The sequence below is a fragment of the Alligator mississippiensis genome, chromosome 4 (genome assembly GCF_030867095.1).
Source record: "Alligator mississippiensis isolate rAllMis1 chromosome 4, rAllMis1, whole genome shotgun sequence".
In the NCBI taxonomy this organism is placed as follows: domain Eukaryota; kingdom Metazoa; phylum Chordata; order Crocodylia; family Alligatoridae; genus Alligator; species Alligator mississippiensis.
This window is the reverse complement of record NC_081827.1, coordinates 95,123,308-95,147,177: the sequence shown is the minus strand read 5'-3', so window position 1 is coordinate 95,147,177 and position 23,870 is coordinate 95,123,308. Positions and strand designations below refer to the sequence as shown.

General features: G+C 41.2%; 1 protein-coding gene across 2 annotated transcripts in view; it reads right to left on the bottom strand.

Moving 5' to 3' along the window:
- The window catches only part of CDK17 (cyclin dependent kinase 17), a 161,704-nt gene that overhangs the window by 64,904 nt on the left and 72,930 nt on the right, over positions 1-23,870 (bottom strand). For both annotated transcript variants that reach the window (XM_006275444.4, XM_059726342.1), the window contains exon 2: positions 14,795-14,943. In XM_006275444.4, the coding sequence (XP_006275506.1) occupies positions 14,795-14,912 (118 nt within the window). In that variant the 5' untranslated portion in view covers positions 14,913-14,943. The remainder of the gene's footprint in view (positions 1-14,794; positions 14,944-23,870) is intronic.

Below are 23,870 nucleotides of genomic sequence, written 5' to 3'. Positions count from 1 at the left end.
CTTATTCCATAAATCCTAGAAACATTAAACCATGTTAGTATAATGCCATCACTGAATTAATTTTTAAAAAGAGAAGTTTTCTGAATTTTCATCTCCCATTTCTCCCATCTTTTAGATCGACTTGGGACTAAACGTTTGCACTTTATACAATGCAGAGTGGCACCTTACAGACCAACTCATTCAGAAACACAAAAGTTATAGCTTACTTTATCAGATACTACAAAGTAGCCTATTGCTTCTGAAAGCATATGCCTCACTGTCACTGTGCCCCCCCTCCCTCCTTCCCCCCTCTGCTGGCTTTTGTCGGGGCCCGGTGGCAGAAAGGCCAGAGCACGGGAGGAAGGCTGCGAGACCAGCACTGCACTGCCAGCTCCTCATGCTGCCACCTCCCAGGAGTTAGCTTGCCCTGCCATCCCCCCTCAGCCAGCACCCCATGCCACTGTCACCTCCAGGGAGCAGGGCTGGGGGGGTGGGGAGAAAGTGAGGCCAGCAATGCTGGCCTTCGCCCTCCCCGCTTCATCTGCTCCATTACTGCTGTCATGACAGTGCTCTGCCACGTCACCGCCACTTGTCTGGAACGCTCTCTGAGCACTCTGATTGGTTGCTTCAGACAACCAATGAGAGTGAGAATAAAGTGTTATGGACAGAAAGACAGACTAAGGCTTTTATAATATTAGAACAGATACTAATTCTGATAATGGTTTGCTGGATGGAATGAGTTGAATGATTAGTGATGGCTGGTTGTCTTTATTTATGGTGGGTGTAAGCCATTAGAGGGGAAATTTTTGAAAGCCTTAATATTGAGAATACTTTTTGTTCTAAGTTTATTATTCTTACACATGCACAGAACTTGAATGGGCACTTTTAATAGATCCAATATTAAATGCATCGTTTTCTCTTATTTCAACTGTTTCTTAAACTAATTTAAAAACAAAAGGTTAGTTAACACAAAGTATAACTAAACTACCAATAAGCCAAAGATGGAGCCAAAGGGAGGTTTGGGGTGCATATTCAATACTAAAATAACTCCCTTGCCTCATTTCAGGGATTTGGCACATGCAGAGGGGGAAGGAATGGATTACATATGGCTCTCGGACTGCACTGGGCTCAAGATGGAGGAGGCGCCTTTCAAGTTAGGACTGAAAAATACAACTGCTTTCTCACCCTTAAAACTAAGATGCAACAAAATTCTGGAAGTACCAAATACTCCTTTAGGGTTTGGCTTCAGCCCCCAACTCCCACACACCTAGTTAGCAATCCTGAAAATCCAGCTAAGTCTCCCATTCCTTTAAGGAAAAAAAAGAAAGGAAGCAAGAAAAAAAAACAACCCCTCAGAACACTCGAATATTATGAAAGTGCACAGAAGTTGCTTGGGTCATTAGGCTTCTACTTTCCATTTTAACTTTAAATTGTAAGTACACACTGTACTGATACAGACTGCGACTTAGTTACTGAAAATGTGAATCACAAATCATTAGTTTTAACTGGTTGCCTAAATACATGTCTCAGATACATGTCAATCACTTATCCTCATGACTCTATTGGCTATGCCTAGACCTAGGGCAGCATACAACCAAGGAGATCAGGGTTCCCAGCTAGGGTGGGGAGGTAGGCCTTTTTGCGGTGCCCTGCCCCTTGCTGCTGATTGGTCAAGGGGTTCAGTGGCCCCATACCTTGCTGCTGACTGGCTGAGAAGATAGCGGCTCCACCCCTCACTGCTGATTGGCCAAGAGGACCGTCCCTCACTCAGGTGATGTCCTGTATTCTGGGGATGCATCAGTGATCACCCTATGCCAGATTAAGCTACTATCCCCATGCAATTTTCAATTTCAGGATCTTGGTCTGAGGTTTGTAGCGAGCACTTGCTCTCTTTAAAGATGAAATGTATAATTAGCTACAAAGGGACTATTCTGTGTACAGGTGAAAACAACTTCCTTTCATATGATATCTGTCTAATCATGAACAGCTAGGATACATCTTTCTCCACAGACTTTGTAGTACAGAAAAAGAGTTGATGAAAATACTAAATAGCTAAGAATAAAGGTGAAGTTTTTAAGAGTCATTACCGATATGAAATGGTTTAATGAATGGATAAGGTTACTTCAGAATTTCTTGTTCTCAGGGCAACTGATAGATTCATACAGTATTTTATAGCTGCATATTTTACAAACTAAAAAAAAAAAAGTCCTTTTTCTAAGTTCTTATATGGTAAAGATAAGAATAGGCACAGAACATATTACTGGACAAGGACAGCATGATGAAAATAAATGAAAAAAGTAAATACATAGAAAATGTTAAGTGCATACTGTTTAAAAAATTAAGATCCAATTAAACACCAATTACCTTACATAGTTTTTACTTTTCTGCATTTTCCCAAGTACTACCCTAATTTTTTTTAAACCATTATAAAATTCAACTTCAGTAATTTACATTATGAAGCAATTCATTAGCCTAAATGCTAGCAGCTAGTTGAATGAAGGCTAGAAGAATTATCTAATGATATTTATTAGCACATCTCTGATGATGCTTTAATATTAAAAGTATTCGATTAAACATTAAAAATTCTAATATGCATTTATTTATTTCTGCATAAAGGGAGACTACCTTAAAATTTGCAATTCTCTCTCTTCATCATAAATACTGATTCTTTTCAGGCTTGCAGAAATAATTTTATTATACTTGGCTTATGCTGCAATAGGCTGTGAGGATGCAGAATACAATTTTTGCTGTGTATTGTTGAACTCTCTTGCAACGTCCCAAATTACCACCATACTTAAAAATTTGAAGAGATTCCAAAGTGACCCTCAAGCAAGTTATTGCTGGAATATAGCTCATAAAACTGTTCAACATCTACTTAATTTACTTGGTGTTAATAAAATATGTAATGTAAAGTAATTGATTTCTAAAGATAAAAATCCAACTCCATCTGCCTTAGGATCCCAGAGAAAGTCCAATAAATAGTTTATTGTTTTCAGGTTGTGATATCTGTGTTCATTTCAAGAATTTCATTTTGCAGGATATTAACCTTTCTGACTGATTAAATTACAAGATGTCAGAGAGGTAATACAATTGCAATCATTGTTGGTGGGAACTTGGTGTGTATGAGAGAATAGGAATAAAGACTGAGGAATAAATCTGTCTTCTTGCTCATCATATTTGCTTTTTTTTTTAATAATTTATGTTTCCTTCATTACATAAAACTGCAAATTGGTTCTTGCTTTACTACTCAGCTATACTTCTTTGCATCCGTGGATTATTTTTTACACAACAATATGTGTTTTATTTAACTCCTTTTTATTTTGCTATCCTAAAAATAAGGATGTCACTGCACTCATTCTTGATGCAATATATTCTCAGACTGATGTAAAAGCCTATCAGTTGTTAATTTTTTTATCATTAATGTTTCAGGTCATTTTTAAAAGTTTAAATTAACACTATCAAAGAATAAAAGAGTTGAATTTGATTGAATCACTATAATCTTCCAATTGCTAGTGTGACAGTTTTCTACTGCACACTAAACATTATTTCAATGAAGAATGACAACTACCTCTTAAAAATTAAAAATAAACAAACAAACAATATATAGAGATAAAGGAATCTACTGAAACCAAACTCTTGGTGCTGCGGCAGCCAGGGATGCTGTGACATCCTTTCAAGGGAGTTATGGGCTACCACACAATATTAGCACTTAGGTGTGCAAACACCTACACATGATTCACAAGACAAACCCAGAGATCTCAAATAGGAATCTATAGCATTCTGACCTGTTGTGGTCTTTCCAAATTATTTGCAACAGAATAATTGATCTATTATTTTACTGTAGTCCAAAAACAAGCGAAAGCTAAAAACTGGCACTCCGCAGAAAATGTCTTGCATCTAACAAGGAGTGTCCTGAATCTAAGAAGGCTGAGAACCACCGTTTTGTTTTAATGCTGATATATAGATGAGACAGATTTAATTGCCACATCCATACCATGAGCCTAAGTATTCTTCCCTAGTGGGAGTTTCAAGTGTGGAAACCAGTGTACATCAGATGTGTAGAGCTAAGTCATCTTGAATTCAACTTCAATTCATATATATGTAACAATGAAATGTATTGTTACATAGTCTTCAATTAAGACTAATGAAAATACAGGAATGAGAACACCAAGGAGATGATCCAGGTTAAACAAGAATGTCAGCTTTAAGATCACAGACAGACAGGCAGACAGATAACACATACCACTCTGATTTAGCTTGGATCATCTCCCTGAGGTTCTCCAATTCCTTTATTTTCAATACTCTTAATTGTTACTGATAGAACACTAAATTAACTTTGTACATTTACACTGTACTGACTATTTACAGCAAATGAAGACCCTTGTCATTTTTTTAGAAAGTGTCATTATATATAGTATGTTTGCATGACCACTAAAACATACCTCATCCATATCAGAACCTGCATCTCTATCTTTCAAAGTAGCTAGATGTCTATTAACCCATCACTGCCTTACAATTTTATATTAACTGCAAAATATTGTACATGATGATATTACCTTTAAAAAGTTATCCAGTCAAAGACTATACTGTAATCTCAACATTACCTCCATGTCTATATTTAAGAAATTTCTCAACAGAGAGCACCAAACTTAGAATCACAGAACAGTAGGGTTGGAAGGGATCCTCAAGCGGTCACCTAAACCAACCACCTGCTCAAGGATGGACTGTCCTCAACTAAACTACCCCAGTCAAGCAATCCTACTGACAGATTACACACTCACACTTTAGGAAACAATGCATTGTGCCTGCCTATATCTTTCAAATGAAAACTTTTTGGTATACTATTGTCACTGTATTCAGCTGTTCATACATAACAGCAATTATGACTATAACAAAACAAACCCTATAATAGGGAGGTGGCAAATTCTCACTTACAAATACATACATTTATTAGGTTTTTTAATTTTCCTTAACAAATCTGCCATGCTACAGAACACCATTAGCCCATCTAATCTAGAAGCTTGTCTCAGACTATGACTTACACCAGATGCTTCAAAAGACACTGGCCATACACAAGCATTATGTTTTAATCAGGACAGTTGCTACTCTTACGGTTGAAACTAGGAGTGCACACGTGTTTAGTAAACCGGTGAGGCTGCTGTTATTATACTGTAATAGAGCAGAAGAGTCAAATTTTATATTGACTACCAAAACAATGCTTAGGGTTAATGATGTCGTGGGACATAAGAGAAGGGAAAAGTCACTACTTAGTTCTAGCACGCTCTGGAAGACTCAGCAATGGCAGCAGGAGACCACAGCAGATTAGTGAGGCTGTGCACTTCATGTTTTCTCTTGCATTTTATTTTACACTGTAGATATCATGCTTATGTTGCTTGACAGCTGTAATAGTTAATGTAACTGCTCTTGCAGTCATATTAGTCTAATACAGTTCCCAATAAATTAGGAAAAAAATGAGAAAAGAGAAAGAGAAAAGGACAAAAAAGAAGATACAGAAATCTGCCTCAACAAAAGCGATAGACAAAACATGGAATCTCATCCAAATGCCAGAGAAGTCAACAGAAAGACATCCACTGACTTAACAGACTTTAGTTGAGGCTCTGTAAGATACTGGCAACTGCAGAACAAATGTCAATGTTTCTGTGGAAAAAAGTAAATGCTTATTAAAGAGTCACTTTGAAGGAAGAGTAGGGTTACATTTTGTTAGTGGAATCTGTGAAATAACGTTTTAATGGGCTATTTGGTAAAGAAATATCTATCTAAATTTCGGGGGTCATCTGTGAAAAAACAAATCCTGAAAAATCTGAAACAACAATGGTTTCCTTTGCTACACTGAAGCAGTTTGAGGGGGAGGGAGGGGCAGAAAGAGGAGGGCAGGGGGAGAAGACTCTATTAACTCACTGCCCAATCAGTGTCAGCAGCCTCTTATAATTGGTGCCTTGCACACAAAGTGGTGTAATCAAGCTAAAAGCTTTAAGAGCTCATAAAGGATTAGGTGTTTATTCACCTTTTATTTAGAGCAGTGGTTCTCAACCAGGGTAGCACAGTACACTGGGGTGCTATGAGTCTTTTTAAGGGCACAGTGGGGTGCTACACAATCTCAGCACCGACAGGTGTCCAAATGCCTACACGATTCACAGGATAAGCCCAGAGATTTCAAATGGGAACCCATAGTGCCAGAAATACTCTGACCTGTTGCAGTCTGAGTTCTTTGCAACAGAAGAATTTGCTCTGTTTTTGAAATGGGGTTCACCTAACTTCAAAATTGTTATGTAGGGGGCTTTGAGTTTAAAAAGGTTAATTATCACTGAGTCACCATTATAATCTTGCCTAGTTAATTGACCTACATTTTAGTTCTCTTGCTTCAACCACAATTAGTTGGCTTCCCTGACCAACGGTATAAAGCCCCTGGGTCCACAGACAGACATACAAGATGTCTTCAGAGAACTCTTTTTTTATTATTATTCAAATAGTATTTAAAACAAAAAAACATAATGAACCACCTTAAATAAAACAATACAGAAAGAGAACTTTCTAGAATATGTAAAGGACCTTTTTTTTAGGGCTCACATTACCAGTAAAATTTAATAAAAAAGAACTGAAAAAAAGTAGATTCACACCAAGACCACATGCAAATGCTCTGCTTCTACAGAGAATTGCTGGGCTCCCAATAGAAACCACAAGTGAACATATATTCTGCTTCTTCTCACAAAACAAAAATGGCAGTTTCTGGGAGAAAAAATAACTCTACTCCAACCAGGCATCAGTCATTCCCAGGAGAGATTCTCCAGGGAGGATGAACATTTGTACACTTTTCCATAGCTTTAACTCCTGCCAAGGACCAGAAGTAGCAGAGCCATAAGGAAAGGCCCCTGTGCCTTGCAGAGACTAGGGTGACCCTAGTCTGGAGAAGGTGTGGGGAGGCAGCAGCTCTCTCCCCTCCCATAGACTGAGGGAAGAGTGAAGGAGCAACCACCAGCTGCTCCTGCTGGCTCTTCACACACCAAAGCCCCAGTTTGAGAGGCAGCTAGGAGGCTTTGCCCCATTGCTCCTTTCACTGGGAGCTGAGCAGAGGAAGCAACACTGCAATCCCCCTATCTCAGGGACACACAGAATACAGCCCACCAGGCAATCTCATCTGGCCTGCAGGCAGGGGCCTATCAATTCACTGTATCCAGCCTGGCCCTGGGCTGCCCCTGCTGTGCTTGCATGGTAGTTGAGCCTCATTCACCCCTGCAGGGGCAGCACACACTGTGCTCAACCCTCACCGGCAGGATGATCGTAACCCTGGCCTCACAGGTAGGGAAGTAGCAGTGGTGGCTGGGGGAAGGACAGTAGTGGCAGGCGTGGGAGAAGTGGCAGCAATGGGCAGGCAGGTACGGGTGCCAGCAGCAGGTAGGAAGCGGTGGCAGTGGGTGGGGCAGCAGAGGCAGGCAAGTAGGGGAAGCAGTTTCAGGAGGGAGCACAGGGCCCGCACCAGTGCCCGGGGGTTGGAGCCAGCAGGGTCCCAGGGTGAGGAGTCAGGAGCATGGAGCCCGGGCCGGCAGGGGCACGGTGTCTACCTGGCTCCATTGCACTGGGCTCACCAGGGCTCATATGCAGTTCCTGGGTCCTCCCCCAGAGCCATGGGCCTCTTGGGGGAGCCCCACATGATAGAGTCAGAGGCCCAGCCCTGCACACTGCCACATGCGGGTCATGGGGAATGGCTGCGAGCTCCATGCTATGGAGCCAGGTTGGCTCCAAACCTCTCTCTGCCACTGTGGCTGAGCCCCATGATCTGCACTGTTAGCTTCATAGTGCAGAGCACCCCCACAGTGGAGTGGGGCACAGGCAGAGAACCCAGGAACTGCATGTGAGCGTCATGCTATGGAGCCAGCAGCTCAGCCGTGTGCAGTCCTGGGGCTCGCCAGGACCATGCACTACCAGGGGGGTTCTATCTGCCATGGGCTGCAAGTGCCCCAAGGGCCTGCCGCCTGCTGCTGCCACTGGTGGCAGGGGCTGTGTGCAATGGGGGGCATGTTTGTAAGGGTGGCCCCACACACACCCCCCATCATACACATGTACCCACACACCCCTAGCCACACCCCTCCCCAAACCCCACATACACACCCACAACCCCCCACAAACTCCATACCCACCCAGCCACCCATACCCTCCCACAATCCCCACACATCCACACTCTCTCCCACACTCCCACAGCCCCCCATAAACTCCATACTCACCCCTCCATACCCTACCACCCCTCCACACCCTCTGCAGAGCTCTGGGCAGAGCTACCCTTGCAGCCCTGATCAGCTCACCAAAACCCATTAAGCAGCCCTCCAGCTGAAATAATTGCCCATCCCCGCCCTACCTTCTTCTCAGACCAAGTCCCCAGTGTCATTTTGAATTCAACTTGAATTCACATGTATGTAATAATTAAGTATTATGTAACAATTTAGACTAATGAAAACAGAGTAATAAGAACACCTCAAGGAGATGATCCAGGTTAAACCAGAATGGCAGCTTTAAGATCACAAGCAGACAGATAACAGCTACCACTGTGGTTTGGCTTGGATCATCTCCCTGAGGTTCTCTCATTCCTTTATTGTCATTGGTCTTGTTACTGACAGAACACCAAATTCTAGAACTCTAGAGAAGCGGGCAGGGAGCTCCCTCCTGATGCTCCAAACTCCCCAGAACAGGAGGATTAGAGCAGCCATGAGGGACTGGTGCCTTTTGAGTCAGCGACCAGGAGGGGGGTTGGTGGGATCATCCCCCGGCAGCTGATCGCACTGATGTACACAGGCTAAGTCTAATACTCTCCAACACTTCTTATTATCTTGAATTCTCCATAAAAAATACTTTGTTTAGAAATGAAATACACAGCCCTAAAACAGTGATTCACAACTAGGTTTCCACTACTCTGGGGTACCATAACAACCTTTTAAGATTGCCACAGAGTGTCATGCAATGTTATGCCATAAGATAGATACACCCAGGGTTTTCAAATAGAAATCCACAAGAATCCAAAAACACCCTGACCTCTTACAGTTTTTCTTAGTTCTTTGCAACAGAAGAATTCATCTAAAGGCTCCTGACACTGGTTACCTTTATTGTACAATTAACTGGCTAAATACACAATAAATTTAGACATGCTACATGGGCTAAGCAATTATCACATAATTAAAGTGGCAAAACAGCTGCAAAGATGCTGCTTGAAAGATGTAGAACATTTTTGTAGCTGGTTTCTATCAAGCTTTAATTAGTATTTGTGGCAGGTCACACAAAAGATGATAGTATTTGGCCAGCTCCTCCAGCATCCTAAGGTAGGCTGACTGACTGACTGCCCCTCTTCCCAAGGCTGCTTAAAGAAGCCATTTAGCTCCTCTCCATGAAAGCTCACCAGAGCATAAAGCAGTGATTATCAACCTTTCTAGACTCGGGTATCCCTCCATAACTTTTTGTGAATTGAGCATCACCTCATTTGAAAAAACTAGTTAATTTATTACAGTACTTACCTCCTTACAAAAGGGCCAAACAATGGAGGTGGGTGAGTGGCCAGGCATGGAGAGCCTGCCCTTATCAGTTTAGCAAGGTTAAGAACCACTGCTCTAAAATTAATAGGGACTTCCCCACCAGCTGGAACTGCTGAAACCACAACATCCTTCCTATTGCACCAAACTGGGCACTATGCAGAAGGTATGCCAAGGTAAACCTCAGCTATCAACAGCATTCATAAATTATTTTCTACCTGGTTGTGTTTTTCAGATTGAAAGGTCATAGAGAACACATAACCAAGTGCAAGCATCTGCTCTTCCTACCTTATTCCTTGCACACTATGTCCTCCCCTAACCTGCAGAGTGTGACCAAAACTCTTTGGTCTTTCACTTATTATTAAAAAGACAGCAAACCATGAGCTCACTCCCATGTTTGGTAGCTTCTAGATTAATTCTCTGTACACCTCTGTTTCTGCCCCTTGTACCTCTGCTTTAGCAACTGACCAAATTGATTTATTCTCTTGGATTGGTGCTCACTGGACTCCCCTGATCAGCCTGCCAGAGACACTGTGGAAGCATTTGGCATTTCTACGCCAGGCCTTAGAAAACTGATTGCCTCTCACACATCAACACAGTTGGTGGATCAGAGGAAGAAGAAAATATATTAATGTTCCCATTATAAATTTAAATGCACTTTAAAGTACATTGTATGGATTTTTAGTATTACAAACTTATCCAGTTTACAAAAAAATGCATCTCCTACAGATGGCTTATCTGTATGACTAGAAACATAGACGGATTTCAGATTTCACTGTCCAGATTTTAAAATGATGTTTGCAAAGAGTCAGATTTTTTTCCTATAAAATATGAGATTTTACTTTTTTTCCTATTGACTTAAATGAGACTACAAGGGAAGCAGATTGTTTCCAAAATGCCTGTTACCCATTTGGGCCATAAGATGTATGATGTATACATGGTAGTACTGCAAAGGCAAAAAACATTATCAAAAAATCTACAGATTATTACTATCACATGGCTCAGGTTGGACTCTTTCTGAGAAAATAATTTTGTCAAAAAGATCTCTGGTACAGAATTAAATTTTCTGTAAATAAATTGTAAAAATTCAGGGAGTAAGATATAGGGGACCCAGGTTCAAGTTCCTGGTCTGATTTAAGGAGTACTCTAAGCATTGGGCTACTAGGTATTCTAGGATGGGCCCCTCTGGCCATGTATAAGCATTCATTTCTAGTGGTGGAAAATTTCCTCCTCTAGAAATGATTCCATAAGAGGGAGCAGTGGAGGCATTCAGCCTGCAAATGCCCCCTCTTCTCTTACTCCTTGTGCCTTTTGTGCTGATCTGGGGACAGCATGGGGAGCAGCAGCTATTCTAGTCCTCCTCTGTTCTTAGGGGGAATGAAGCAACAGGACAAAGCTGCCTGCCTGGCCCTCCCACCTGGGACTCTGATGTGAGGACCAGACAAGAGGCTTTTAGTGTTGCTCACTCCACTCAGCTCCTGGGCACCATAACCTGGGAAAGGAGACCTCATTGACTGGGAGGGGAGGAGCAACAAACTGCTGCTCCCCATCAGCTCCTCTCACAGGGGACTCTAACGTGAGGAATGGCCAGAGGGCTTGTAGCACTCCTCGCTTCTCAGCTTCCAGGGGCCAAACAGACTGAGCAGAACTGGACACCTCTCTCACCATGGACCCTGCAGTGAGGAACAGGCAGGGGGCAGTCAGCAGCTGCTCCTCCTCTCCCCTTCCAGACTATGGGAGGGATCCCCAAAGCCCCCATGACAACCAGAGTGACTCTGGCTAGGAAAGACTCCCATTTTTTCCAAAGACCGCTCAGCTTCTGGTTCCCAGGAATCGTCAAGCAGCAGGCAAGCATTCTCCCAGGAGAAATATACATACATACCAGACAGGAACAAGGGCATGAGGCAATGAATTACACCGATCTTAAGAAGTCACTGATATACCAAGACCTTGAAATGCATCCTTTGCCATACAGGAGAAATGTCAGGAGACTGGTATAACCAGCTCCTTAGCTTTGCTTCTAAAGTGTAAGTGAGTAGCTGTGTTACATATTTACAGCTTCTGGGTCATTTTCAAGGGAAACTTATTAGAAACACATTACAGTAATCAGGCCTCAATAGGACAAAGGCAAGAACAGCCATAGTAAAGTCTGTCTGTGAACTATAGGCAGGCTTCAAAAGAAATCACAGATGGTAAAATTACTTCTAACCACTATTTCATCACAGACTTCTAAACTAAGAGGGGACCTTCAACTTCTACATCTGTGTTGACAGGAAGAAAAGGATATAAACCCTGAATAATGGAGAAATGTGTACTACAGGTTTCTTCATTTGATTTTTGTCCCATTCAGTGCAGGTGTTTTTTCCTGCTCCCCTTTCTCTCCCAATATATCTGACATCAAGTTTCAGAGGAAAAAAATAGTATTTACTGCTTCTATTTAATCTTTGGTTGCACATAGTGTACCTTCATCTTCCTGAATTTATTTAGTAGCTAACATGAATCTAGCACTGTCACAGACCTTTCCCCAACTCTGACAAAATTATAAAACTACAGTTATCTTGGATACAACAATTAGCTGTAAGAGTAGTCTTGTCAAAAACATTAGGCATGTAATGTTAGAAAGTTATTAGCATTCCATTTAAGAGAAGTCTAGAAAGTCAAACTACCAAATGAAGACTTAAGCAGTATCACATTAGCAAACTTAATTCCTAAAATTCAAACTAAAAATACTTCCTTCTAAGTCTGTAATTATAGTAATTAGGTCAAAGGACCTGAGAATTACTATATATGCCCAATCATTAAATTTACCTTTGGAGACAGCTAGCCCAGCAGTTCTCCAACTGCAGCAGTCTAATTCTGGTTCAGAAACCACCCATCATTTTGTTTTCCCTCTTACTATTCAGCTGGATCACATTCATTGACAAACTTGAAAGAGTCCCATGTAATCAGTCTTACACGGCAAGCCATATGAGGAAAGGCTGAGGGATCTGGGACTCTTCACCCTGAGGAAAAGGCGGCTAAGAGGCGACCTGGTAGCAGCTTACCGCTACGCTAGGGGAGTACATCAAGGGCTTGGTTAGCAACTGTTCACCAGGGCACCCAAGGGGAAATCCAGGAGTAATGGCCACAAACTCCTGGAAAATAGATTCAGGCTCAACATTAGGAAAAACGTCTTCACAGTCAGGGTGTCCAGATTGTAGAATAAGCTCCTTCCAGAGGTGGTGCAATCACCTACCCTGGAAATCTTCAGGAGGAGACTAGACAGTCACCTTGCTGGGGTCACCTGACCCCAGCTGTCTTTCCTGCTTGGTGCAGGGGGCTGGACCTGATGATCAAATGTTATAATTTTTCTGAAACCGAGATCACCTTTCACAAGTTTGATAAGCAATATCACATGGGTAGAGCTTAAACGTCTGTAGAGCACATTCCAACATTTCTACTACTGTCCAGATTTGTGAGTTTTAATTGCCATTACTCAGGCACGCAAGCAGCTGTAAAACTGACAAGAATCAGACCTGTAACAGTTCTGTTGCTACTTCAGAAAACTATAACTGTCAGTAGTGGAGGTAAGAACTAGAAATATGCAGTGGGGAGGGGAAGGACAAACCATAAAAACAGCAGAGGGAAGAATCTCTTAAGTTGTTGCAACAGCCAAAATGCATGAGACCAAAGATTTCTCCATATATCTCTCCATATTTCTCCATATGTGTGCGCATATATCTGCTCAGTTATTGCAGCCCAATGTGGCTGACTCCAGATGCCTGAGAAGCTCCAGAATGCATCATTCAGAGATGAACAGATTATAGGAGACCTTGATTACTTCTCTCTGAAAACTACATAAGAGAAGCAGCAATTTTAATTGTACTACTAGAATTCCTGTTATCTGTATATCACCAAATAACAAATTCTTGAAAACTGAAGAGATTTAAAGCAGTTCAAACCAATGATATTTTAAAGGGTGAGATTAAAAAAAAAGGTATCACCAATACTTGTTATTTAAGACATTTGTCGAATAAAAGAAAAAAAGGGCTGGCAGAGACCTCAGGAGATTATCTAGCTTAACCCCTGCTTAAAACAGGATCATCCATATCTAAACCATCCTAGGCAAGTGCCTAACTGGGGAAAATTTTCCATGATGGAGACTCCACAACCTCTCTGGGTAATCTATTTCAGTGCTCAGCTACCCCAGTAGCTAGAAAAGTTCATCCTAATATCCAGTCTAAGTTTCCCTTACTATAATTCAAGATTGTTGCTTCTCATCCTATCTGCTACAACCAGAGAAGAGTTTATCAACACTTTCTTTATAACTACCCTTCACGTATTTGAAGACAGCAAATCCTCTCCCAGTCACGTATTCTCCTGCCTTTCCTTATCGATCATATTTCAGACCGATCAGAACAGACCAGCCTTCTAATAACTCTTTCTGCTCTTCTTTGGGCTCTTCCCAAATTGTCCGCACCTTTCTTGAAGTGTGGTACCCAAAACTGGACACAGTACTCCAAATGGGGCCTTCTCAGTGCTGAACAGAGTAGAATAATAGTGTCTCTTGGCTTGTAGATGACAACACAATTTAGCATGTTATTTGTTTTTTTGCAACAATGGCACACTGTTGATTCATACTCAGCTTGTGATCCACTGCACATACCAGTTCTTTTTCGGCAGTACTGCAGCCTAGTCAGTCATTCCCCAATTTACACTTGTGTATCTCATTGTTCCTTTCCAAGCACAGGACTTTGCACTTATCCTTACTGAATTTTATTTGATACCCTGGAAAAAGGTCCAAAAATATTCCAAACCATCACAAACACTAATCCTATCCTCCCAAGTGTCTACAACTGCACCCACCTTGGTGTCATCTGCAAGTATGCCACATGTGCGCTCAGTCCAAGTTTCTGAGTTCTTTATAAAGGTACTGAACAGTTATCACACCAAGGACAGACCCATGGGAAGCCCTCATGATACTTCCTCCCATTTAGACATTGAGCCATTGATAACTACTCTTTGACTCTCAAGATCCAACCACGTATGTATCCACCTTACAGCAGTTTCAACCAGCACATTAAAATATATTTATATATTTGATAACGTTTGCTGTCCAAATTTAATATTCAACTGAATTATACAAGGTGCTATTTCAAGAAAACAATTTTGTATTACTCAAATGAGAAAGGAAATCCCAGGAAATTGCTAAAATATTATAAACAATGGAATGTTTTTAGAGAAAGAAGTGCTCACCTAGGAGTTTCCCCTCAGTTTAAAAAAAGGAAGGCAAATATATTTACCATTATCTTTGCTACTGTTCTCTTCAATTGTCATTTGTTCAGCCAGCTCAGACAGAGATTCATCAATGGTCTGGCTTCCACGCAGCGTTAGGGAAAGTCTCCTCTTAAACTTTTTCATTCTATCGATGAGAAGTCTGGCTTAAGCAAGCCTGGAGAGAAAAAAAAAAAGGATTTTTTCATTATTAAAAGAAAAAGAAAAAAGAAGAAAAATGCATAGAAATTAATTCCCGTGCGTACTGTTATAATCTAACACACACACAAGTTTAGTTACAAAAAAATGCAGGAAAATTTGGATAATTTAGCTTGCACGTAAGTGATACTCTGGCCTTTTCTTTTCTTTCTTTCTTTTTTTTGTTTTAAAGTATTTTTATTGGAGTTCAATCAACACAAAGGAAATCTAAAATAAAGGAAATCATATTTTAGGGTTTTTAAAACTCTAAAAAGTAATTTTAGTATTTTATCAACTCCTATAACACATTTCATATAAAAATGTTTAAAAAATCCTTAAATTATGTGAAGAAATCTACATTTTTGTATTAATAATTTCATCAGAAAATGATCACTAGAGATTCTTGGATAGTTCAGGTCTCCTTTAATTTTATTTTTTTTAATCTCTGTATTATAATTATTATTTAGGGAGACATTTCTACTAATGTTGAATTTTAATGGTGGAACTTTTCTTTTTTTTTTTCCTTAAATTATGGTTTGATTCTAAGTTTGCTTCATTGACTCTGTATTAACAGATCATGATTTAAGTTTAGAGCCAAAAATTTACTCTAAAATGTGAAACAAAAAAGATAATACTTGGTTCAAACACATTACAAGATGCAACTTAAATGTGACCTGACATTTTTAAATAGAAGTTTTTATAAGACAAAAAAGTTACACTTCACAATCTATTCAATTCTGAAGAGAACTTTTTTTTTTTTTTTTTTTAAGAAAAGGATGTCAATTTAAACCTATTTCCATCTGAAATTTAATTTTGTTTAATGAATTAAATAGCAATAATTTAATAAGGAAATTCACAAAATGATTTTTTTTTCTTCTTCCGGCATGTTATTTAATGTATTTGGCAGAGTCAACATCACTGATTCACTGAAGGTGAGTTTTCCACATCGTATCTTAAGCACTACCACGCATAAAGCAGATGGAACAAGGGAACAGACCCCATTGCTCCCTAGGTGGAGAGCATGCCTCTCTGGCAACTTTTTAGCACGCTAGCCAGGGGATTATGCTGAAAAAGAAAGTATTTTGTAGTACTTCACATGTCTTATACTCTCTCAGCACAACTTGACTGAAGCTGCTTTTTTGGTATTTGGGCCAATCCCAGCACTGGGAACTAGGCAGAATAACTAGGCAGAATAAGTGGAAGACCCTTTCAATTCCAAACCCTCTGCACTGCCCCATGGCACCTAAATTGACACTAAATGCTCATTTGCAGTTTAAAAGTAACTGTTTTGTTGCTCCATCTGCTCCCAGGGGTGCCTGTCTGAGCTATGTCAGGAGTCCTAGAACAACAGTGGGCTGTCTACCGGCTCACTGCCCGCCCAGGCTGGGCAGTGAGAACAGCTACAACTGGTTTGGTCACTGGAGCAGCAGCAGGTAATGTCAGTTGGCTCATCACAGCAGGCTCTCATGGAAACCCCAGCTCTCTCTCTCCCCTGTTGGAGGGGAGAGGGAGAGACAGGAGCACTGTTAAAGCCCCCCTCGCCCCATAGCACTACATGCAATTGTACAGATGTTACTTGTGGTGCCACAAAACATAGTGTTTTGAACAGGAACATTTCCCTAGCACTGGCACCATTTTTGTAGCACCATCAGGGGTGTAAATGTCTGTTCCTTCGACATTTGTATAGCTACAAAACAAAACAGAACAAAGCCATCTGCAGCGCTGTAAATGTTACATCAGTCCAGGATCTAACAGGTGTCCCATCCCCTGCCCCACCATCAGGCACAGAAGTAAGATAAGACAATAAAAGAAAGCACAATGGCAGGGCTTGGGTAGAAGACAGAAGGCAATCCAGAGTGAAAGGTATGGGAAAATACCTGCAACACAAACACATACTTTCCCAAGACTCATGGAAGAGGAGATGGGAACCCTGTGCAATCATTCAGTGTTGGTGCCAGCAAACACAGAAGCATTCCCATCTGCAAGAACAAAGAGCAGCAAAAAAGCAGAAGCCAGGAAGGAAGGAAAGGTTGGAGGTACTTTCCCCAACCCTGTGGAGCAGTGTTTTCCATAGGTGCTGGGACTAGTAGAAAAGTGTTGTGATCCCCCAAGAGAAGCTTGAGTACTAAGTACTAGAGAAACCTCTCACTCTCCGAGCCTTTTGTATATATAGTAAGTAGGACAAACTACTGGGAGTTTTTACTTCACCATTTTCACAAAAATAGAAAAGACAAGGAACGAAAAAGCAACAAGCACTAAAGTAATCCCCAAACACTCCTGATGTAAAACCGGATGGCATGGCAGGCATGTCTGGAAGCAGGGACTGTGACAGTGCTTATAGTGGATTTTTCTCTTCTTTAGTTAGATCAGTTTGTGGACAGGAACAAGAAGAAACTTGTGAATAGGAAGAGGCAGCAAGAGAAAGGCACAGCTTAGCCAGTGCTACTTACAGACACACAGGCATAGCAGGCCTTTACTCCACTAGTTTGTATGTCCACACATCTACTGGTCTTTCACACAGTAGCAGGGTAGCATACACAAGAGAGAAAAATTAAGTAAAAATGTGAAACACTTCAGTTTTTTTCCCCTCAAGCAGAGAAATGCAAAAAAGTAAAACAATTAAAAAAAAAATCTGTATTCACTTAACAGATTTACTCAAGTTCACAACATTTACAATTATGATTTTTAGACTAATGATATCCCTTTAAAATTCCTCTTAAAGTGTTCAGCTGACTCACTCTTTGTCCTGCCTATTGAGAACATTCTAAACAAAAGGGGAGAATCAGATGGAAGTGGGTGGTAGTGGTGGGAGAACACACTCATGAAAGGAGTCATGCATATGTTCTCAACGAACAGAGAGGCTAGATAGCACACTCTGTTAAAGTATGCTTAAAGATTGATTAAGTGAGGACCTCTGGGACTTGAGCCCAGAAGTCTGAGAGGGTGAAATACAGTAGTGAGTCATTTGCAAATAAAGAGCCTGTTAAAGGGAAATAGGAAACAGGAATCCAGCAGTAAGTGGGGAAAAAGGATGCCAAGATCAGTATTAAGATACAGTTCCACCAGAATTTACAGGAACACAGTTTTTCTTACCTTTGTCTAAACTTATATGCATTGAAATCACACCACTGTTTGCTATTTCTACTCAGGACAACCCATAATTACGGTATGCACAGACATGCATTTGAAATGCTCCAAATCCCAAAGCACTTCAAATTGAGCACATTTTACATATGCCCTATACCCCACTATCATGAGCACTTCAAAATGGCCATAAACCCATGCAATAGTATGGGCTCTCCAGTCATAGATTTGGAAAGCAGGAATTGCTGAATGCCTCTCACCCTCTGGAGGTCCTCATGTCCAGTGCAATCACTGCTGTCTGCCTGTTCTGCACCTCTACCCCATGGGCACGTTATCAAAATGAAGCTCTTCAGTGTCGTGTCGTGTCCTGTCCCGTCCCGTCCCCCTCCTCCCCCACCCCCCAGTAATTTTTGAGGTTCTTTGGTCATCTTTAAATACTTCTTCAGCTGTGAATACTGCCACCCTCACTGTTTACAGTGCTTCAAAGCCACTTGGAGCACTTCAAACAGCACATGGTGAAAAGTGGACAAAATGTTGCTGTATCAGCTGTTAGTCCTTGTTATTTGAGAGCAGAATTCTCATTTTGAGAAAGTGAATTAGAAAAAAGATGAGACAAGAGAATGTTTCACTGAAAGCATTTATATTTAATATTTAGAACTCATTCCATTAAAAAGCCCTGGTCATTCCATTTAAAAAAAGGCCTGGAAATATACATTTCTGTGTTTAATTTTTTGCTCTCCAAAACAATAGCCTAAATTCCCCTTCCGTTTTCTAAACACAAAGATTTTCTTTCTTCTCTTAAAATAACCAACCCCCCCCTCTCAACAACTAGATGTGTGTGTCTTTAGTCCACTTTAACCAAACTGTAGCTCTTCAACCATATTCAGACAGTTTAAGTGAGACTACTGAAGGAAGAGAGGTAGTTCACTAAATGCATTTTCATCTTTTGTTTATTATTTTCTATTTTTATTTTCTTCCAGTCTTGTTTATTATTTATTTAAAGTAACATAAAGGGAAATTATGAGCTGAGGCACTGTGTAGTGATCACTAACACCAGTGCAAGTTTCATTTCAAAAGCTGGTGTCCCCTCTGGGTCTCAGCCATGTCAGGATTTTGGTTTGCAGCTAGGAGATTTAGAAAGTTTGGTCACTTCTCCTCCAATATGCTGTCTGAAGTCTGTATTTCCCAAAATGTGCTCTTGTCAAGATAACAGAAAGCTTGTAAATGGATCTAAAGAAATCCTATGTGGGTAATATTTTAAGACAAGCGGGGCATGTCTACTCGTGTTATTAGCGTGCAATGATAAAATATGGCACAAATCGCACTGCAGTTTATTGCTCCCAGGCACGCTGTTTGAATATGCGCCTGAGACTGTAGCATGTTGAGCCGGGCCAGAGCATCTCCGGCTGGCAGGGGACCAAGGAAGTCAGTCTGGCTCAATGTGGTGCAGAAGGGTTGGCTGGGGCACCAGGGTGCTCTAACACGGGGCTGCCAGGCACCCCCCACAACTCAAAAACCCTCGTGCCTCAGCCAGCCCTGTCAGCATCTACACGTGTTGTGCACTAAAAAACTGCAGCAGGATAGTACTTGTACTTACAAATACTAACCTGCGGTGGAGGTTATTAGCTAACTGCAGCCTAATAGGGCTGCATGTATAAATGCAGAGACTTCACTGCGGAGCTAACTAATTAGCTCCGCAGTAAACATCTTGTGTAGACATGCCTGCTGACAGCCAGAAAAGTCTTCCACTTAAGCAAACAACAGAGTAAAGGTAACTTCTTACAGGAATGTCTCCGGCTAAATTGCGCCTTAATCCTTCACATATACAACTCTATCCAACTGATAAAGTACTACACTAAACAATTTGCTTGAACAGGCAAGATGGTCCAATTAATTTTCCCACTTTTCAGAAGATTGTGAGAAACATTTTCTCATTATCAACTATTACAATACTAGGAATACCACCATTATACTGAGAACCTGGAAGGAGCAGAGTGTACCTTCAGAGCAGGGTGCCTAATGAATGAAGAATTTTCTGCACAAAGTTCTATCAGATAAGACAGTATTGCTATCTCAGAAAACACTATTACCAGGCAAGTACAATTATGAAACAGTATTAAGAGCCTTCATCATTGTTGGCTATAAGCATTCTGATACTCTAGCAATGATTCTCAATTAGGGTTCATCTACACAAGATGTTTATTGCAGAGTTGACTAATTGACTCTGCAGTAAAACGTCATTGCCTACACATGTGGTACTATTAGGAAGGAGTAAACTAATTAACTCCGCCATAAGATACTACTACCAGACACAAGTACTATCCTATGGCAGAATTATTTACTCTGTCACAACACATATGTAGACACTGACAGGGCTGTGTGAAGCACCTTCGTACCCCAGCTAGCCCCTCCACAGTACACTGAGCCCAGTCAGAGAAGCCCCAGGCTAGCAGGTTAAACCTTGGAGTATCTTAAATCTAAAGAGAGATGCCTCAAATGTTCTTCTTAGAATGCCTTGTCACAAGGTATGAGTCTCCTCAAAATAACTCAAAAGGATAAGGTAAAGCACTTAGACAAAATGGGATAATCAGCATTACATTAGTGTAAAACAACTGGAAAGATGATGTAAGCCCCTAACCAGATTCATTTTGCCTAACCTAGTGAACAACTACCTCAGAAATAACCAGGAGTAAAACTGTACTAACATTAAGTTACACCAATTTAGGTTTCACCCATTTGCATCCATCCCTGGGTAACTAAAAGAAATAGGGTATCCTACGCGCCTGCTGCCTAGCAGGAAGGAACAGTAATAGCTATCCATTGTGTGAACTACAGGGTAGTTACCTGAGACACTGCATTTTTGTTCGTCATTAAATCTAATGTAATTTATGCTGGCACACACCTGATCCCTCTAGAAGTTACACTGGTGTATGTGTCAGTCTGTCCAGGTTCTAAGACCTGCCAGTTACATAGCTGGAATATTATTTCTTCTTGCCACTGTAAGATGTAGTGACCACAAGTATGGCCTGATGCATAAAATGAACACACTTTCATTTAAGCACAAATTAAGTAAAGTAAGGCAGTCCTAGATATGTGGAAATTAAGGTTCAAAGAAAACTACAAAAATGTATGTTCTAAGAGTACTACAATATATGCATCTCAAAGTTTACAAAACTGCTGAGGAACAGTCCAGATTCACTCAGCCCAAAGAACATTTGCAGGGATTTTTTTTACTGCTGTTCAACATTTCCCTTTTCTGCCAATTTCAAAAGGTAAACACTTGTTCGTCTATGAAACAATAGATAATCTTAAACTGAAAACTAAGTTAACTTTATATTCCAATATGCAATGAATAGCCATGAGTAAATGCAACAAGACTGCTGAGCTTTTCCCTTGAGCCCGTGCCAACTGTGAGAAGAATCTGCATTGTCATTTTTATTTTTTAGTTTAGAGCAGAGTATAATATATATGACTGTTCCAATTTTTAAAATGCAGAAAATACTTTAAATCTATACTGAACAAACAGTTTTACAGTACCACAGAAGATACAAGGAACATACACTTGGATGTAACTAATAGGAATCCTACCTTTTTGTAGACAGAATGAGGACAAACTACTATCTGATACAGCAAAGTAAAACTGGCAGAGACACTTGTTCCGGCTATATGCCAATATGAACTAAAACAAGCACCACTAGTTTAAAAGGAATCACTACTTCCTGTGAATCATTTCCAAACTGATGATGTATAAGATTGATTTTACATTTTGCTCAGAAATAATGTTACTGAAAAGATAGTCACACTGCTGAATTTACACAATGCAGGACACCACTTTTTTCAAAATGGGAGAAAAATATTGATTCCATCCCTTAATCCACAGTTAAATATGCATGTAAAACTAGACTACACTACCTAGTTCTTGTCTCTTCCCTGACCACCTCCAGTTGTTGCTTATAGTACACACTGAAATAAACTATACTTTATATCATTCTGAAACTGAGCTTAGCCATAAGTAAAATCAATGATTTTTAACATTTTCATACCAGGGTCCTCTTTTCTAAACCAAAACCATCTTCTCTCCCTGGGTTTCTAATAACAGTATGGAGCCACTCTTCCATATAGTAATATAGGTAACAGCAAGGTGATCTTACCTCTTAACATGTATTCATGGTGTTAACAAGACCTGGACAGTTTGACCTTAATATAAGACCACTTACGTGGACTCTATGAGTGGAAGCAGACATTGCCTTTGTGCAGCCATAAACTTTTTTTATGGAGGCACACAGCATGTTCAGTCTTGCACTGTGTAAGAGTTAACTGCTACAAGCTTTTTTGCCAAAAGCTTAGACAACAGATTTGTATAGGGTGGTTTGGATAGGGATGATCCTGCCTCAAGCAGGGGGTGGGCACTAGATGACCGCTGGACATCTCTTCCAGCCTTACTTCTCTATGATTCTATGTTACTATGAAAGCAAATAGACATCCATACCCTTTGTTGCTCCAAAAACACTGTCTTGACAAAAGGTAGCAACAATTTGTGGTACTTCATTGTGCCAAATGTCTATTTGTTTTATAGCTTCAGGCTGTCTGAACTCTCCAAATGCCCCAGGCAGGCAAGCTTGGACCTTGATCAAGGAATTCCTATTTAGGATTGGGCCTCTCAGCCTTCAGGAGAACCTGTCCAGCTTTCCCCACTTCCAGTGATATGTCCCCAGGATCTCCAGGGTGCATCTCTGGAGGCAGAGAAAGTTGAGGTCCCCCGCTTCCAAAAACATGCTTTGGAGATTGCTGGGGGCACATTTCTGGAAGCAGAGAACATGTTGCCTGTTGCCCCACAACAGGTGGAAAAACAGGTGATGTGCGTTTTCCTCAACAAAGCACATCAGCTGTGCCAGGACACATCCCAGCACACCAATCTGCTTCACTTGGTGACATCTGTTTCTAACCTATAAGGGTCTGCTGAATGAAATGGAGTGTTGAAAAGGAGACTCGTGATTAAAAAACAAAAAACAACCCTCAAGATCTTTGTGCGGGCCAGGTCAGGCCCCGGGCCCTTTTCGTCGCTCTGCACGCGGGCTGTGGCCGGCAGCCCGGGCAGGCTGGGTCGGAGAGGGAGGTCGCCGAGCTAGAATTAGGCACAGACACGTAACGGTTGATTTTAAGATTGTTTACTTACACCGAGATGGTCGTGGTGTAGGCTGAGAACTTGCTTGAGTTGAGGTTACAAACAGAAAACACGAACACACGTGGAGGTTGCTAGGCTCCACGCAGACAGAACTCTGGATGTACAGGACAAGCGCATAAAACTCGTCGATAAGTCTTATAGTAGGCTCCGTTTGAAGACGGGAAGAGGTGGGCGGTGGATCAGGCCGCCAAACTCCTCTGAGCAACACACAGGGTTTCTATTACCCTGCCGCGTACACCCAGAGTCCCCACGAGATGGATGCGGAGTCCTCTTTGGCTTGGGCGGAAACTGCTCAAGCCTCTTATACGGCTAGCAGGCCAATCGCTAGCCACCACGTGTGAATAATTTAGCACTAGCCAATTGCGGGGCACAAATTTGCATACGACGAGTGGGACCTCTTTGCACCGTGCATTTCTGCGTTGCAAAGGGAAATGCACCCTGCAAAGACCGCTGCAAAGTGGCGGGAACTCTCCTTTGCACACGGGTTCTCTGCGCAGCAGAACTCCTCTGTGCAATGAAGCTGTAAACCCACGGGGATAATTCTTAGTGCTGAAGCACACACAAAAAATCAGACCTTTGGGTCATGACAATCTTATGGTGATAAAGGAATGGTGATGAAAGGAATACTTAAATCCTCC